The following is a 12,425-nucleotide window of genomic DNA, read 5'->3' as shown; positions in this document are numbered from 1 at the left end:
ATTAGATAAGATACCTTATGCTTCAGGCTAACCGTCTCTTTAAGGTAGCTACCTATTAGGTAACTACCTAGCAGCTAAGTACCTTAGGCTTCCAATTAAGCAGGATAGTGTGTCTCCGCCTGCTCCTTCCCTCTGATTTCGACACCAGGCTCCATTCGCCCCGCTACCCATGTGAGCTCAAATTGTCATCAGTCTTTCTCTGTTTTGGTTGCGAATTTTGTCTCGCTGCAACAGTACCATATTGCCGTGTTGTCGAACCATCTGAGCTTTTGTCCCCTCGTTTCCAAGCCCGCCATTGGGGTGAAGCGCATATAATGTCTCAAGCGCCAAGCTCTTGCGAACTTGAGTATCAAGACGATGAGTCGCAATCATGGTCATGATGAAGAATATCAGAGCGAGGCCAAGCTGCAAAACGATGAGGGTCAACCACACCCAGCGCACCTGCACAGATGTTTGCATCTCAGGGACAGTGCCAACCACCGGGAAAGCATTATCCGCCCCATCGGTCGAATTGATATCAGATCTGATAGAGCGAAGGCTGGAAAAGCGTTGTCAACCAGTTTGATACCTCAACAGGCTATCTGTCTGAAGGAACAGAGGAGGCTCGTCACTTAACCATTGGTTATGCTTACCGCCAGATTGGTGGCCACATTTTGCAGCCTCTGTCGTTGGATTTCGGTATCCCAGGTCTGCAACCGGTTTTCGGCTGTTCCAAAGTCATCGGTTCTGTATCCGTATACGGCAACAGCAAGCGTTGGGGTTGCGACATTTCCCACCAAAATCTTCACCGCACCACTATCCCAGGCCCAGATACCAGCTGAATCATGGGTGATGGCCGGGCCCGGGAGTGTCAAACTCCGCACATCTGCGGTAAAGTTTGAACCCTGAGCTGTCGGAAAGCTGCCCTTGAGTGTGAGCACCCCTTGGTTGGGGTTTCTCCCGTCCTGCTGACACTGTGTCTTCTGTGCCCCTCCACTAACCAGTCTTGGTGTCGTACAGTTGAGTGCTATCACACCGTGGTCTGAAGGCCCAACCACGTCATGCGACGACAGAGTCACTGTGCGTGCAGTTCCATTGTCAACACGGACCGAGTATCTGTTGACGCAGGCGTAGTAAACCATCTCGAAGGCCTGCCAGTTCCAAGGGTTCGAGCTTGTTGAGTTGCCGTGAGTGTATGTGACGTTGCCGGCGTTAGGCAAGACAAACCTTGTATCCGGCCACCCATGCAGCGGCAAGGGTCTTATCTTCGGCGAAGGCAATAGATCGAACGAGACGCGAGCTGTATAATTAGCTGTACAATGTGAAGGACACTGGGGCAATGAAGTACTCGTCTTCCTCATCAAGGAAGGACACATTGTAGGCCAGGGTTCCGTTAAGCAGGAGGGGGTTCTTGTCAATCATACTATCCCAAGTTGTCCAGTCACGGGAGGTAGAAAAGGGGACCTGCCCGACCCGTATTCGATCTGTAATGTTGACTTCCTTGGAACAAAGTGACAAGTTTTCAAATTCAGGGAATCCACAGGTTCCGCTGGGGCATACCGGAACCACCTTACTGATCAGTGAACCTGACGGATGCACAAGGCCGGCCGAAACAAAGCTGGTGATGTCGAGCGATCGTGGCCCAGCCAAACCAACACGGCTGCGATAGTTCTGGACAGCGGGAATGGTAGCGTTTGGGGTGTCCGGGCCTGGGGGTGGAGATACCAAACGACTTGGATACTCGATGAGAAGCTGGGTGACAGGCGTTGTGACAATGCCCACAATGGATATCACCGCACCAACCACAGCTAACTGTCTCCTTTGAGCAACCTCAGCAACAAGACCGACCCGAAGACGTCACGACTCGCCTTATCAAAAACATCGAAATCGGTTATGGGATGCTCTTGATCGAACCAATTCCACTTCCTCTGGCTGATACACTCCACCACCGGGCTCATGAAAGCTGCTTTAGCTAGGGTGGTGAAGAAGGAAAGAAAGGTGTTGAGGGTGATGTGGAATGAAAGCTTGGGAAGTGGGTGATTGTCATATGTCTTCAGGACACTGATGATGACTGGGGGTATGTTGTAAGCGTTTGCGCTGTGACCCTTCTGGAGTTGCACCCACTGAAGAGAGATCCAAAACTGACCACTAGACAGAGAAGCTCAAATATCCAGACTTTTACGAGTTCACCTCGAGGTCTTGGTGGGCAACCGGTGAATTGGTCCTCTGCACCGAGATGATCCTGACTGGCGGGCTGATGAGTAACAGTGCCCGTCTTCTCATCGAGGGCTGTCCCCATGGATTCTTGGGATGGAGATGATTCCGGGGAAGCTTGGGCCTGAAATTCTGCGGTTTCCATGATTTGTCGGTCTTTATTGAATATCCGGCAGGAGCAGGTTTGGAATGCCAATATGCCGACATCAAGACACGAGTTGAGTATCCCTGCAGAGGTGGATTTAAAACCTGAAAGCCGTTGGTCTCTTTTTGCATCACATATCTCGAATCACATAAACTTGGCGTCAAGCATACTCGAGTGCGGGTAACTAAAGTAGCCTCGAACTGCCTCACAAGGCGAACCTAGTATCCTGGATCCAGCCACAACCAATTTATATTGCAGCTGCAATGCTTGTGAGTGTGGAGCTTGGTCGCCGGATGTTTGACCCAGCTATCCCACAGACGGCTAGAGTGTTCGGAAAGAGATAACAGGCCGGTATCTCGATACAATCACGGACCACTGGCATTGATCGAGATATGTACCAGACGCAGCACCCCAGATCGTCAAACCTGAAAAGCACGCCACCCACAGTCATGGATTCTTCCCAGCTTTTCGATCTACCGGCATGTATTAATTACGACAGGCATATGACATTCCGTGTCGGAACCGCGTTGTAACGACCCCATTGCTTTTATCTGTCAAGATCAACCTATGGGGGGATGGGTGACCTTGGTGACAGGCCTACATACCTACTTAGGCGATGGTTGCACCGCAGGTAGCCTCTTAACCAAGATTGGGTAGGTATGATTATGCCCACTAGGCCAGGCAGGCGCTCTAAATTCTCGAGGCAATCACGAGACCTATGTACATACGTATAAACATGACCCTGGTACGCCTTATTAGCTATATTCATACGCCACAAACCCTCTCTATTAGGTCCCATTAACACTTACCTCCGTGTTAATTTTACACATCGGCCTTTTCTGGGACTGCTATATCGTCATCGAATCTATCCGACAGACCTGCAGAAATGCTCGCTATCACCCGTCATGCCGCGTATGCGGCGATTGTTCTGGCACTAATTCTGCCCAGCGCCCTTGCCACCTTGACCACAACAAAGGCCACTCCAGCTACGCAGACGCTGAGGCAACCCAACTTTCCCGGGAATCCGTACGGTATGTATCGTCCTCGTGACTGTGTGGCAAATTCGAGCTACACCTGCGCAGAGACATGCTCTTGGAGAGGAGACCGGAGAGGTATCCACCCCGATGCTGCCTGGTTGCGATGCACCATCTACACAGATCAGGTGAAATGGCCAAGAAAAGCCACCATCTGTGAGGACTACAGAGAGTGCTTCGCCAAGAGTCCCTCCTGCAGTCGAATAACACCCAGGTGCATGAGGTTGACAATCTGCGAATTCCACTTTTTCGCTCCGATGTGCTCTTCCACTTCGGTGTATCAGTGGCTGCCGACACGGAGTCAGACATGGAAGGGGTTTGGGAAGGGTGCCACGACCGCTTCGATTGATAGATTTGGGGGTGACCTTGTGGGCACTGATGGTGGTAATGGTGGTGTGTCTCGGAGCGTGGTTCTGAGTGCTGGATATCAGAGCTTCAAGACGTCTACGACTGCGTCCACTACATCCACGGGGAGGAAGAGCGGCCCACCAGGGATCGGTGTAGCTAAGGAGACATTGCTGCAGGGTGCTCAACCGTTGTGGGACCCGAATACCAGGAGGCAAGATGTCTATGCAATTTATTACGACAACTGTTCTCGCCTACCGACCTCGGGAGCAGCAGATTCTTAGGCCATACTATCTCTGTTGAGCCGGTATCAAAGATTCGCCACACTGAGAATACCCTTCTTACTCTGAGGTATCTGCATACACTGTGCCCAAGAGAGAATACCTGTACCAGCTAAGCGTTGCCGCTATGACTTACCCAATAACGGTGTTGTTTTGCGGTGAGTGATCAAGACTGAAACATAAATATCTTTACAGAAGGGTGAAGATTTTGAAACTTGTTTATCACGTCAAAATACAGATTACAATGCAGATCTGGAACTTCCAGGTCTAAATCTTGGAGAGGCCAAGCTTTTAGAAATCACAGACCATACCACGTTATCGCAAACACTTGAACGATTGCAATGTTGTCTTGTATTTGCCACCTTCTCCCTATTCTTGCGTCAATAATACGCAAATTGCTTGTCTGTCTGCTTTACTTTGTCGAACTTCAAAAGAGAGGTCGACCCACCGCGTTGCTCTTCACCAAGCTTCAGCCAAGACAACTCACCTGTCTGCACCTCCTTCAAAAGGTCAATTTTCCAACTTGTCGGCTGGTTGCACTCATATCATGGCATCAACAAGTTCGGAACCAAGAGGCCTGAACTGCCTCCCTGTTGAGATTCAGCTCATGATTTATCGTTCTATGTGGAAACCAGCATCGGTCGGCTTCGACCCACGCGGGTCGAAGCCGGCAACCGATCGCAGGTACGGAGGAAAACCACACGTTACCCTCAGCATCAACATTGAAGCATGGAAAGAGACTTTGAGATATTATCAGGCATTCTTGTATCTATACAGTGGCGATCTTGGCTCCCCAAGACTTTTTCAAGGCTGAATCAACCCATATATTGACACTCTGCATATCACCAGGATTGCAGTCACGTTCATGAAGTCATTGCAGTTCCATACTCTCCGGGAGCCCCTCCTTTTGGTCATCGTTGAGCCTCCAGACTATCCTACCACAGGCATGTATCTGTCCACTTTCGAGGGCCTTCGTTCAAGATGTTACCCCGAGCTCTCCTCACTTGTCAAGGTGATGGACTTCCTGACTACACAGGGACGGTACCGTGTCTGCAGGACGACCATCGAACAGACACTTGCCCTTATCAAGTGGGAAAACGCCGGGTTTCAAGCAGCCATCAGAGGCCACCGTGAAGAAACCCGGACATCCCGCCTGCATCCTGACGATGTCGTCATCCTGAACGGCATCTGTCGGACTTGGGAATGGCAGTATGACCCCTCGTCCAGCCATCTGATTACAAGCCCACGGTCATCGACTATATCTTCAGAAGATGCAGCCTACATACCAAATCCCAACCTCCAATCGAACCTGCGTCTTCCCGCGGGGGTAACCCACTTTTTTGACGGCCATGCCTCAGACCATTTCAGACAACACTGTGTATTGGTTTTTGACAATGACCCTCCTACTTTGATTCAACACAACAAAGAAGAATGGTGGGCATTTCTCAAGGTTATTCCTTGGTGGAAGGAATTTTCGCATGAGGAAGTGGTCTATTTGGCGTTTGATAACATGTTCCATTTCAGACCCGTGGATGGAAGCCCACCGCCGGGTCAGAGTGGCTCATTTGAGGAGGCCATAGAAATGTTTCAGCCCCCTCCCTCAAGGTTTGGGCCAGTTAGACGTGGACAGTTCCCCGCTAGCGGTAAGGTGGTACAAGGGGTTTGCGCACCTGACTTTTGCTTTCCACCTGGGGAAGCCGGACGGGAACTGGAAGATAATGAGGGGATGGAAGACTGTCACTTTGAGAAGCACATGAGTTACTTTCAGGGCCGGGACGGATTCGTACACACGGTAGAGGGGACGTGGCATGAGGTTTTGAAGGAGGACGAAGAGTAGTCGGTCAATGTTGATACTTGTGTGGTACCTAGATTTCAGGGTCTACATTAATTTGCGAGAGGGATGTGTAGATGGTGGTTGATAACTTGCTATACTACAGTCTATATGGGAATCTTCAAGTAAGTCTGGTATCGTTGTAAATACCTAGTAACGTGCTTGTGGATCGTGGTGTTGGCATTGTACTTTTGATGTGGTAGTGGTGGTGGTGGTGGTGGTGGTGGTGGTGGTGGTGGTGATAGTGGTAGCTTCTAGCCCCAGGCAAATGGACAAGGTCATATATGGGGATGCACAGGAAGTGAAAGGGGGGTGCACAAATAGGATTTGATTGCACCCCTACCGACGAGAAACTCGTGCAGCGGGTAGTTGCAACTACAGGATCCTGAAACAGCCCACGAGAGTACCGATCTTCGGTTGGCATCTACTGTATTGACATCTGCCCCTCTCTCGACCAGTAAGTAGCCTTGCCAACTTTGAACTCAACCGGAAATATGAATTGTGATCCGCAAAAGTGGTGTAAGCGAATCACCATTCCGTTCGTCGACGGGGGCACCAGCATCGAGCAAAGCCTCCAGTACATACAGTCTCTACTCCGGTTTAAGAGATCCTAGTTGCAATGGGCGAGACAGAACCGATTCGTTGCCGAAAGGTCCGCTAGTATGCTGCAGTATTCCGTCTAATTCGGCACAATGTTCGGCCAATAGTCGTATCATCTCCGGTTTGTAGGTGAGGAGTACCGCTGTCATTTCATCTTTGCGTCGATGGTTGACACCGGTGTTCAGCACCAACTTTACCAGCTCCGGTTGCACCCTGAGGCAGTAGCGGGCGACAACATGAAGCTGTTGCCAATCATGGACGTGTCAGAGACGCAATCTGGCAGACAAGAGGGGAAATAAGCGAAGCTACAAGAAATAACATACCAGAGTGCTACCATGCTCGCCGATGTTATAAAGCTCGGCGCCAGCTTCAAGGAGTAACTTGATTTTCTCGAAGTGGAGGGCCTCTTCCTCACCAACACAAAGGTTAGAAGCTGTTCCATAAACAGGTGTTTGTTCCATCTTGTTCTGCTAAAGCTAGCCAGTTCCCTCGTTGAGAGAGTCATTACCATGGGCGTCTCTTGACTTCAACATCATCTCCACCAGTCGAAGAAGCCCGGTATTGACGGCCACTGTCAACGCGCCAGGAGAGGATTTAGACAAGCGATAAGCTTCGTACCATACTGGATAGTTATTCTGGACCCTGTAGCAAATCGCACTGACCGTTTGCAGCAAGGCTTCATCCATCTCCGACTTTGTCTATATCGGCCGCCTTTTCGATCAAGTCGAGTATCAAGTGCGCCCAAAGGTATGTCCGATGCGGGACACTGAGGAGCCGGTTCAGAAGGAAGTATTTCTCATTGTCTTCGAGGCCCAAAGAGTGAAGCGATATTTTGCACTCTGGCTCGAATGAAGATGTTGATCTCGTCTGATATCTTCTGGACTTTCACCACGTAGGTGGATTACAGAGGAACCCGGGCTGTCCCTGATCTGGAACTCCCGTCGAATGGCCTCAAGCGGTCGACTAGTCAGAATGAAGCGTAAATTCGGGCATGCTCCGGTTTTGTTTAGGCGCATGAGCTCTTGAAGCCCTCAGGATTTGTTTACAGTTTGCTTTTAGTGGCGGCCGGGAGGCAATCTGGGTTCGACAATACTAAGTAGAGCTGATGTAATACACAACTCAGCGCGCTGCTCATTGTCTTTTGATCCTCAACATCGTCTTTGGAAAAAAAAAGTAACAGGATTTTCGAGCCGTAGTGGTTGGAATGACATCATCCACCAGATGTTTGGCCAGGACTGATTTCCCACACCCAGGGTCCGCTGATACCCAGAGTGTTCGAAACGCCCCCCTTTCCCACTGGCAAAATAATGAATGCTGGATAAACCACTCACAGGTACCCTGGACCACATTAGGATTACGATTCTTGCGGTCTAGATATGGTGTTGTAAACAGCACGTCCAACAGGCCGTGAGCCTCAGCCGGGAAATTGCCCGCTTTTCTCGACATCCTGAGGCTCTAAATCTCTTGGGACCTCTTGAATGCCTAGAGAATTCATCAGCTACAAACTCTTTTTTGAGGTGAATGTTAATGTTCACATGTGTCCCAGACTCTCAAAAAACAACTTTGCGACGGCGGCTGCGGTCGCAGCTGCATATCCCTGAGACTGTTTGTTCTTGTGACGATGCGCGTAGTCACAGATGCCTTTGACGACCAAGCAGTTGGGAAAGGTCTCCCACACCCCAGCACCTTCCATCTCAAATACAATGATGCTATCTCGCTCCACAATCTCATCACGATCCTTTCCCAACCTCATCACCGTGTCCCCAGAACCTACGCGTCCAATGTGAATGATAGAGCCACTCTGATAATCCAACCTTCGGCGAATCACAGTCTCGGTTTCATTGCAGCCGAGCTGTTGACAAGTCATCTCAATCGACCGCATACAGACTCCATCATCACCTGCACACTCTTCACATTTCTCTTCACCGCGATTCTTGTGCAGGTAGTCCGATCTGAAAAGAGAATCCCAACGCATACCAGGATAACCAGAAGACCAGATTTTCCCTTTCAAGACCTCAAGATTGCTGGCGACATCTCTCTGCAGTAGCTCCCATGCCTGTTCTGTCCGCAACTTCACCAGCACTCCCCGTATTTCCACGCCTGGTTCCAGGAGCTTCGTCTCCGGCACGAACCGACCAGCAAGCTTTCTCCCCAAGTCATACTGCAGTATCCCGTCTCTGATGGCCACATCTCCAAGTAGCTGTTCCTGTTCCTGTGGCCGACTTTTGCCTCCAAGCAACGGTAGAGGGCCAGGTGATATCAAACGTTGCAGTGACAGCTGTTGCCTCAAGAGGGAGGGCACAAATAATTGGAACCCCGAATTCATGTCTTTCAGGCGAGGTATCCCTTTTCGAGGGCTGCCTCCAAGGCTCTCCAGCATGCAGAAAGACCTTGACCCCAAACATGCCTGGAGCTTCCATCTTGAGCATCTGAATGATGAAGTTACTTGGGAAGAAAGTCGGCTAGGATCGAGAGCTATACATGAATGGCAGTCCTGAGAAGGTGGTGACTGTCAAGCACGCACCAGACATTGACTTTGGGCACTGAAGATGCGAGGTTTCGATCTTCCAGATACTTGGCGAGGTAGGTACATTGGATGTCGGGTTTATAAGGTAAGACAGAGGGGCCAGGCAAACTTCTGGCACCCCCCCCTCCCCTTGACCCCTTTCCCACTGACATCGGGTCGGGACAGAACAGGAAGGGTCGGCAATATCTTTGACTGGATCACCAGACCCAAAGCAGAACATCTGCACAAACATTCACACAACCACTTCTATGCACCTCTACCCGATCCCACCAATGGTTTTACCCATTCAATACGGGGACTGTCAAGAAGAGCAAAGGTTATGGGCTTTCCAATGCGTTACTTGAGGTTTTATTGTATAGACGGGCACTGTTGAAGCTATCTGTCACGGGAAAACATGGGGGAGGTTTTGAGTTATGGATCAAAACGAATGGAGATTGTTACTTTAGTTGAGGTCTCAAAGGGAGAGTCGAAGACAAACCTGTTTTATCTTTTTAAATTGCAGCTCCATCTTTGGTCCACGACGTGGTTGTTCAGGATCATCCTTGGGATGGGAGGTAGTATTAGAATGTATGAGGGCGTGATTGTTGCAAGCTATCTTGCATGCCATACAGTGTGCACTGTAGCTCATGCACAGGAAAAGTCCAAAATGACTCAAAAATGAAAGCATCCCGACATTCTCTCAGTCTCGGCTTCACACTTCGCCTACTAGATACACCTCAAAAGATAACCAACACAGCTCAAAAGATAGTTGACATGTATTAGACAAACTTACACCACCACGAAAAAGTATCTTCCACCGATACCCCAAATCAAAATATGCTATTTGCATTGGCAGGTATTCGCTTTCAGACATCAGAAGTGTGACAGAGCACTCCAAGATCATCTCCTACCTATCCAAACAGTCACGTCACTTAAATGCAAAAAAGGCGGTCCAACCTGACGCGGAGCAAGACTGTAAAAACCAAGTCCCAAAAATAAATCATTCACAGATCATAGATCTCATCACAAGACCACTCTATCAAAATGACAACGCGGTCCCACCAAAAGGTCCCAAACAACCCCTTACCCTGTTCTTATACTACTAATCATCACTCGCCCCTTTCCATCAGCACCACCCCCTCACTCCTCTTTCTCCCGGTCCTCATCCTCCTCCCCCTCCTCAACCTCAACCCCCCAATCCCTCAACCCCTCTCCCCTAACCCAACTGATCCCCTTCCTCCAGCTCCCCTCTTTAATCGCCCTCGCATCCCTCTCATACACAACACCAGTGAGCATCAACGCCGCAACAAAAACCCACACATCACCCCCCTTCATTGCCCTCCACCACCTCCTCTTCACTCCCACCTTCCAGAAGCTTTCGACACTAGCCTTGGCGCTATACAAGAAGATCTGTCTGCTTCCTTGTCTCCCCTGCTCGATAATCGCCCAGAGACCAGCCAGGAACCCACCGAGGAACATCCGTTGAGTGGGCAGGAAAGTCCGTGGGAACCAGCTCTGGAAGAAGCAGATGCTTGACCAGGCGGTGGCAACGGCGCCGGTGAGGAAGGTCGACATCCGGAGAGCGTTGGACACAAGGGTCTGGATGGTGGAGACGGGGAAGTGATAAAAGGACTTCATCTTGGGGACCATCAGGACAGAGTAGACCAGCAAAAGGATGCGGGTGAGTGGTGGGAAGGAGCGGAGCCAGAAGGTGAGGAATGTGCGTGTGCAAGATGGGTCGGAGGGATGAAGTGTCGCACAAGAAAGCGACGTGATAAGGGGGTGGGCGCCCGAGGTCAGAGGCGCGATGGCGGAGAGCCCAGGGGGGAGGGTGTCCTCTTTGCCTGGAAAGAGGGTTGGCGAGATAAACGCCCTGAAAACGTGTCAGCACCATGTCTTTACCATATCTAGAATGCAAAGCTTACGGCCAGCTCAACTTCGCCATCCTCGCAATCCCGTCTACCACCACCTCAGTTGTAGGCCACTGCATTCCCGCCGGGAAATCCTCTGGCTTGGGATGCAAATACGTCAACGAAAACCTCTCCACCACATTCCCGAATCCCTTCGGGAAACACTCCCTATCAAACACCGCCGCATTCAACAACTGCCCAAACGCCAACGGCTGCAACATCCAACTCCCCCACCACCAAGGCCTCTCCCTCATCTTCCCCTTCCCGCCCAACACCGTCTTCTCCCACCCCCAAACCATCCCATTCTCCTCTGCGCAATTCCACCCCCACTCCACAGCCTTAAACCCCAAAAACAAAGCAATCGTCACCCTCAACTGCTCTGCCGGATAAACCCCCAACGCCAACCCCGCCAAACTCGCCCCAACAGCCGGCGCATACGGACTCGTCAGCGTGCTCGCCGTCTTCGGATTCCGCTTCCTAAACGGCGCAGCACTCGGCTCCAGCAGCTGCACCCTCAACCTCGTAAAAAACCTAAACAACACCCTATACAGAAACAAAATCGTGCTCAAACTCAACCCCAACCTCAAAGTAGGACTCTTGTGCAACCCCCCCTGCTTATCCTTCCCTCCCCCATCCCCCTTCTTCCCCAACAACCTCGTCTGCGCCAACCCCCAAAGCTTCATCACCGCCCCGGTGGCCATAAACACCCTGATGGAATGCCTGACGGCCTTTGCATTGTAATCATCCGCCCCTTGTGCTGTCGGCGGAGCGACATCCTTCCCTTTGATCGACCCCTGTCTCTTACCCCCCTGCCCACCAATAGACCCCTTCCTCCCCTGCTGCTGTGGCATTTGCTGAGGCCCATCCATCATATTCCTCACCTTCTCCACCGTCGGTGCTCGCCGCTTCAGCGCTCGGGATTTCGAAATGACATATTTGTGCAAGAGGGCGTATTCGCGAGCGGAGATGGTGTATCGGAGTGCGTTGCGGAGGATGGGGTCGGAGGACGGCGAGCTGTTTGCCGTCGTGGCACCTGCGGCGCTTGAGGGCGAGGCCGCCATTGTGACGATCTCGCAAATTCGGTTGTCGGGTTGATATGAAAAAGTATTGCAAAGCAAAAACGCCGTGATATGTTGAGAATTGGACGTTCAAGTTCGGGTGTAGGTTCTCGGTTGATCCGGAAAACAGTACGCTGAAGATGGATGGATATGCGGGCGGTAGGTAGGTAGGTAGGTATATGCACGTCAGGCCAGCCCAGCCCGCCAGGTACCAGACTTCAGTCAAGTGTCAGCTGTAATTTTAACTCGGCGCGGGGCGCGGGGCGCGTCTCTTGTTCCGCGCGGAAAGGCTGATCAACAAATAAACAAGACAGTCAGCAAAGAGTCAAAACTCAAATGAAAACAACCTCTCAATCGGTTGGCAGACGTATCGCGGTAATCCTGAAAAGCCCAACACTGCTGTCGTTGATGATGAAAGAGGGGGGACAATGGAGAGTCTCCATCAAGACCTACAAGCTACGGGGAACTTCTCCTTTACACGTGCCAAAAAAAGCCGAGGTCATCCTGTTCCCCATGCAAGAA

At 50.9% G+C, this 12,425-nt stretch overlaps 4 protein-coding genes across 4 annotated transcripts; 1 reads left to right on the top strand and 3 right to left on the bottom strand.

The window, feature by feature from the left end:
- Nucleotides 1–517: 517 nt before the first annotated feature.
- On the bottom strand, nucleotides 518–1,121 carry QC761_403660 (uncharacterized protein; the record flags this gene model as incomplete). Its single annotated transcript, XM_062878654.1, has 2 exons — nucleotides 518–538; nucleotides 633–1,121. 2 exons carry the CDS (start codon nucleotides 1,119–1,121, stop codon nucleotides 518–520), a joined length of 510 nt encoding a protein of 169 aa, XP_062732180.1.
- Nucleotides 1,122–3,224: 2,103 nt separating this feature from the next.
- QC761_0065400 (uncharacterized protein) lies at nucleotides 3,225–4,001 on the top strand (the record flags this gene model as incomplete). Its single annotated transcript, XM_062872639.1, has 1 exon — nucleotides 3,225–4,001. The coding sequence occupies one exon, from the start codon at nucleotides 3,225–3,227 to the stop codon at nucleotides 3,999–4,001; it is 777 nt and encodes a 258-aa protein (XP_062732179.1).
- Nucleotides 4,002–7,560: 3,559 nt separating this feature from the next.
- Nucleotides 7,561–8,755, bottom strand: QC761_403680 (uncharacterized protein; the record flags this gene model as incomplete). Its single annotated transcript, XM_062878655.1, has 4 exons — nucleotides 7,561–7,688; nucleotides 7,767–7,884; nucleotides 7,991–8,026; nucleotides 8,306–8,755. The coding sequence occupies 4 exons, from the start codon at nucleotides 8,753–8,755 to the stop codon at nucleotides 7,561–7,563; spliced, it is 732 nt and encodes a 243-aa protein (XP_062732178.1).
- A 1,082-nt stretch (nucleotides 8,756–9,837) lies between these two features.
- QC761_403690 (uncharacterized protein) lies at nucleotides 9,838–12,345 on the bottom strand. Its single transcript, XM_062878656.1, has 2 exons — nucleotides 10,861–12,345; nucleotides 9,838–10,808 (listed from the first exon to the last, which is right to left on the bottom strand). Exons 1-2 carry the CDS (start codon nucleotides 11,904–11,906, stop codon nucleotides 10,076–10,078), a joined length of 1,779 nt encoding a protein of 592 aa, XP_062732177.1. The 5' UTR covers nucleotides 11,907–12,345; the 3' UTR covers nucleotides 9,838–10,075.
- Nucleotides 12,346–12,425: the final 80 nt, after the last annotated feature.

This window comes from Podospora bellae-mahoneyi, chromosome 4 (assembly GCF_035222275.1).
Source record: "Podospora bellae-mahoneyi strain CBS 112042 chromosome 4, whole genome shotgun sequence".
NCBI classification, from domain to species: Eukaryota; Fungi; Ascomycota; class Sordariomycetes; order Sordariales; family Podosporaceae; genus Podospora; species Podospora bellae-mahoneyi.
Note: the sequence above shows the minus strand (reverse complement) of the source record. Positions and strands in the feature narration are given on the sequence as shown.

Bases quoted from the DNA above. Each gene is read 5' to 3' on its own strand.
- QC761_403690 (XM_062878656.1), bottom strand. From the start codon at position 11,906: ATGGCGGCCTCGCCCTCAAGCGCCGCAGGTGCCACGACGGCAAACAGC. The intron at 10,809-10,860 runs GTAAGCTTTGCA...ACACGTTTTCAG, and splicing joins ATGGCGAAGTTGAGCTGGCC to GGCGTTTATCTCGCCAACCC.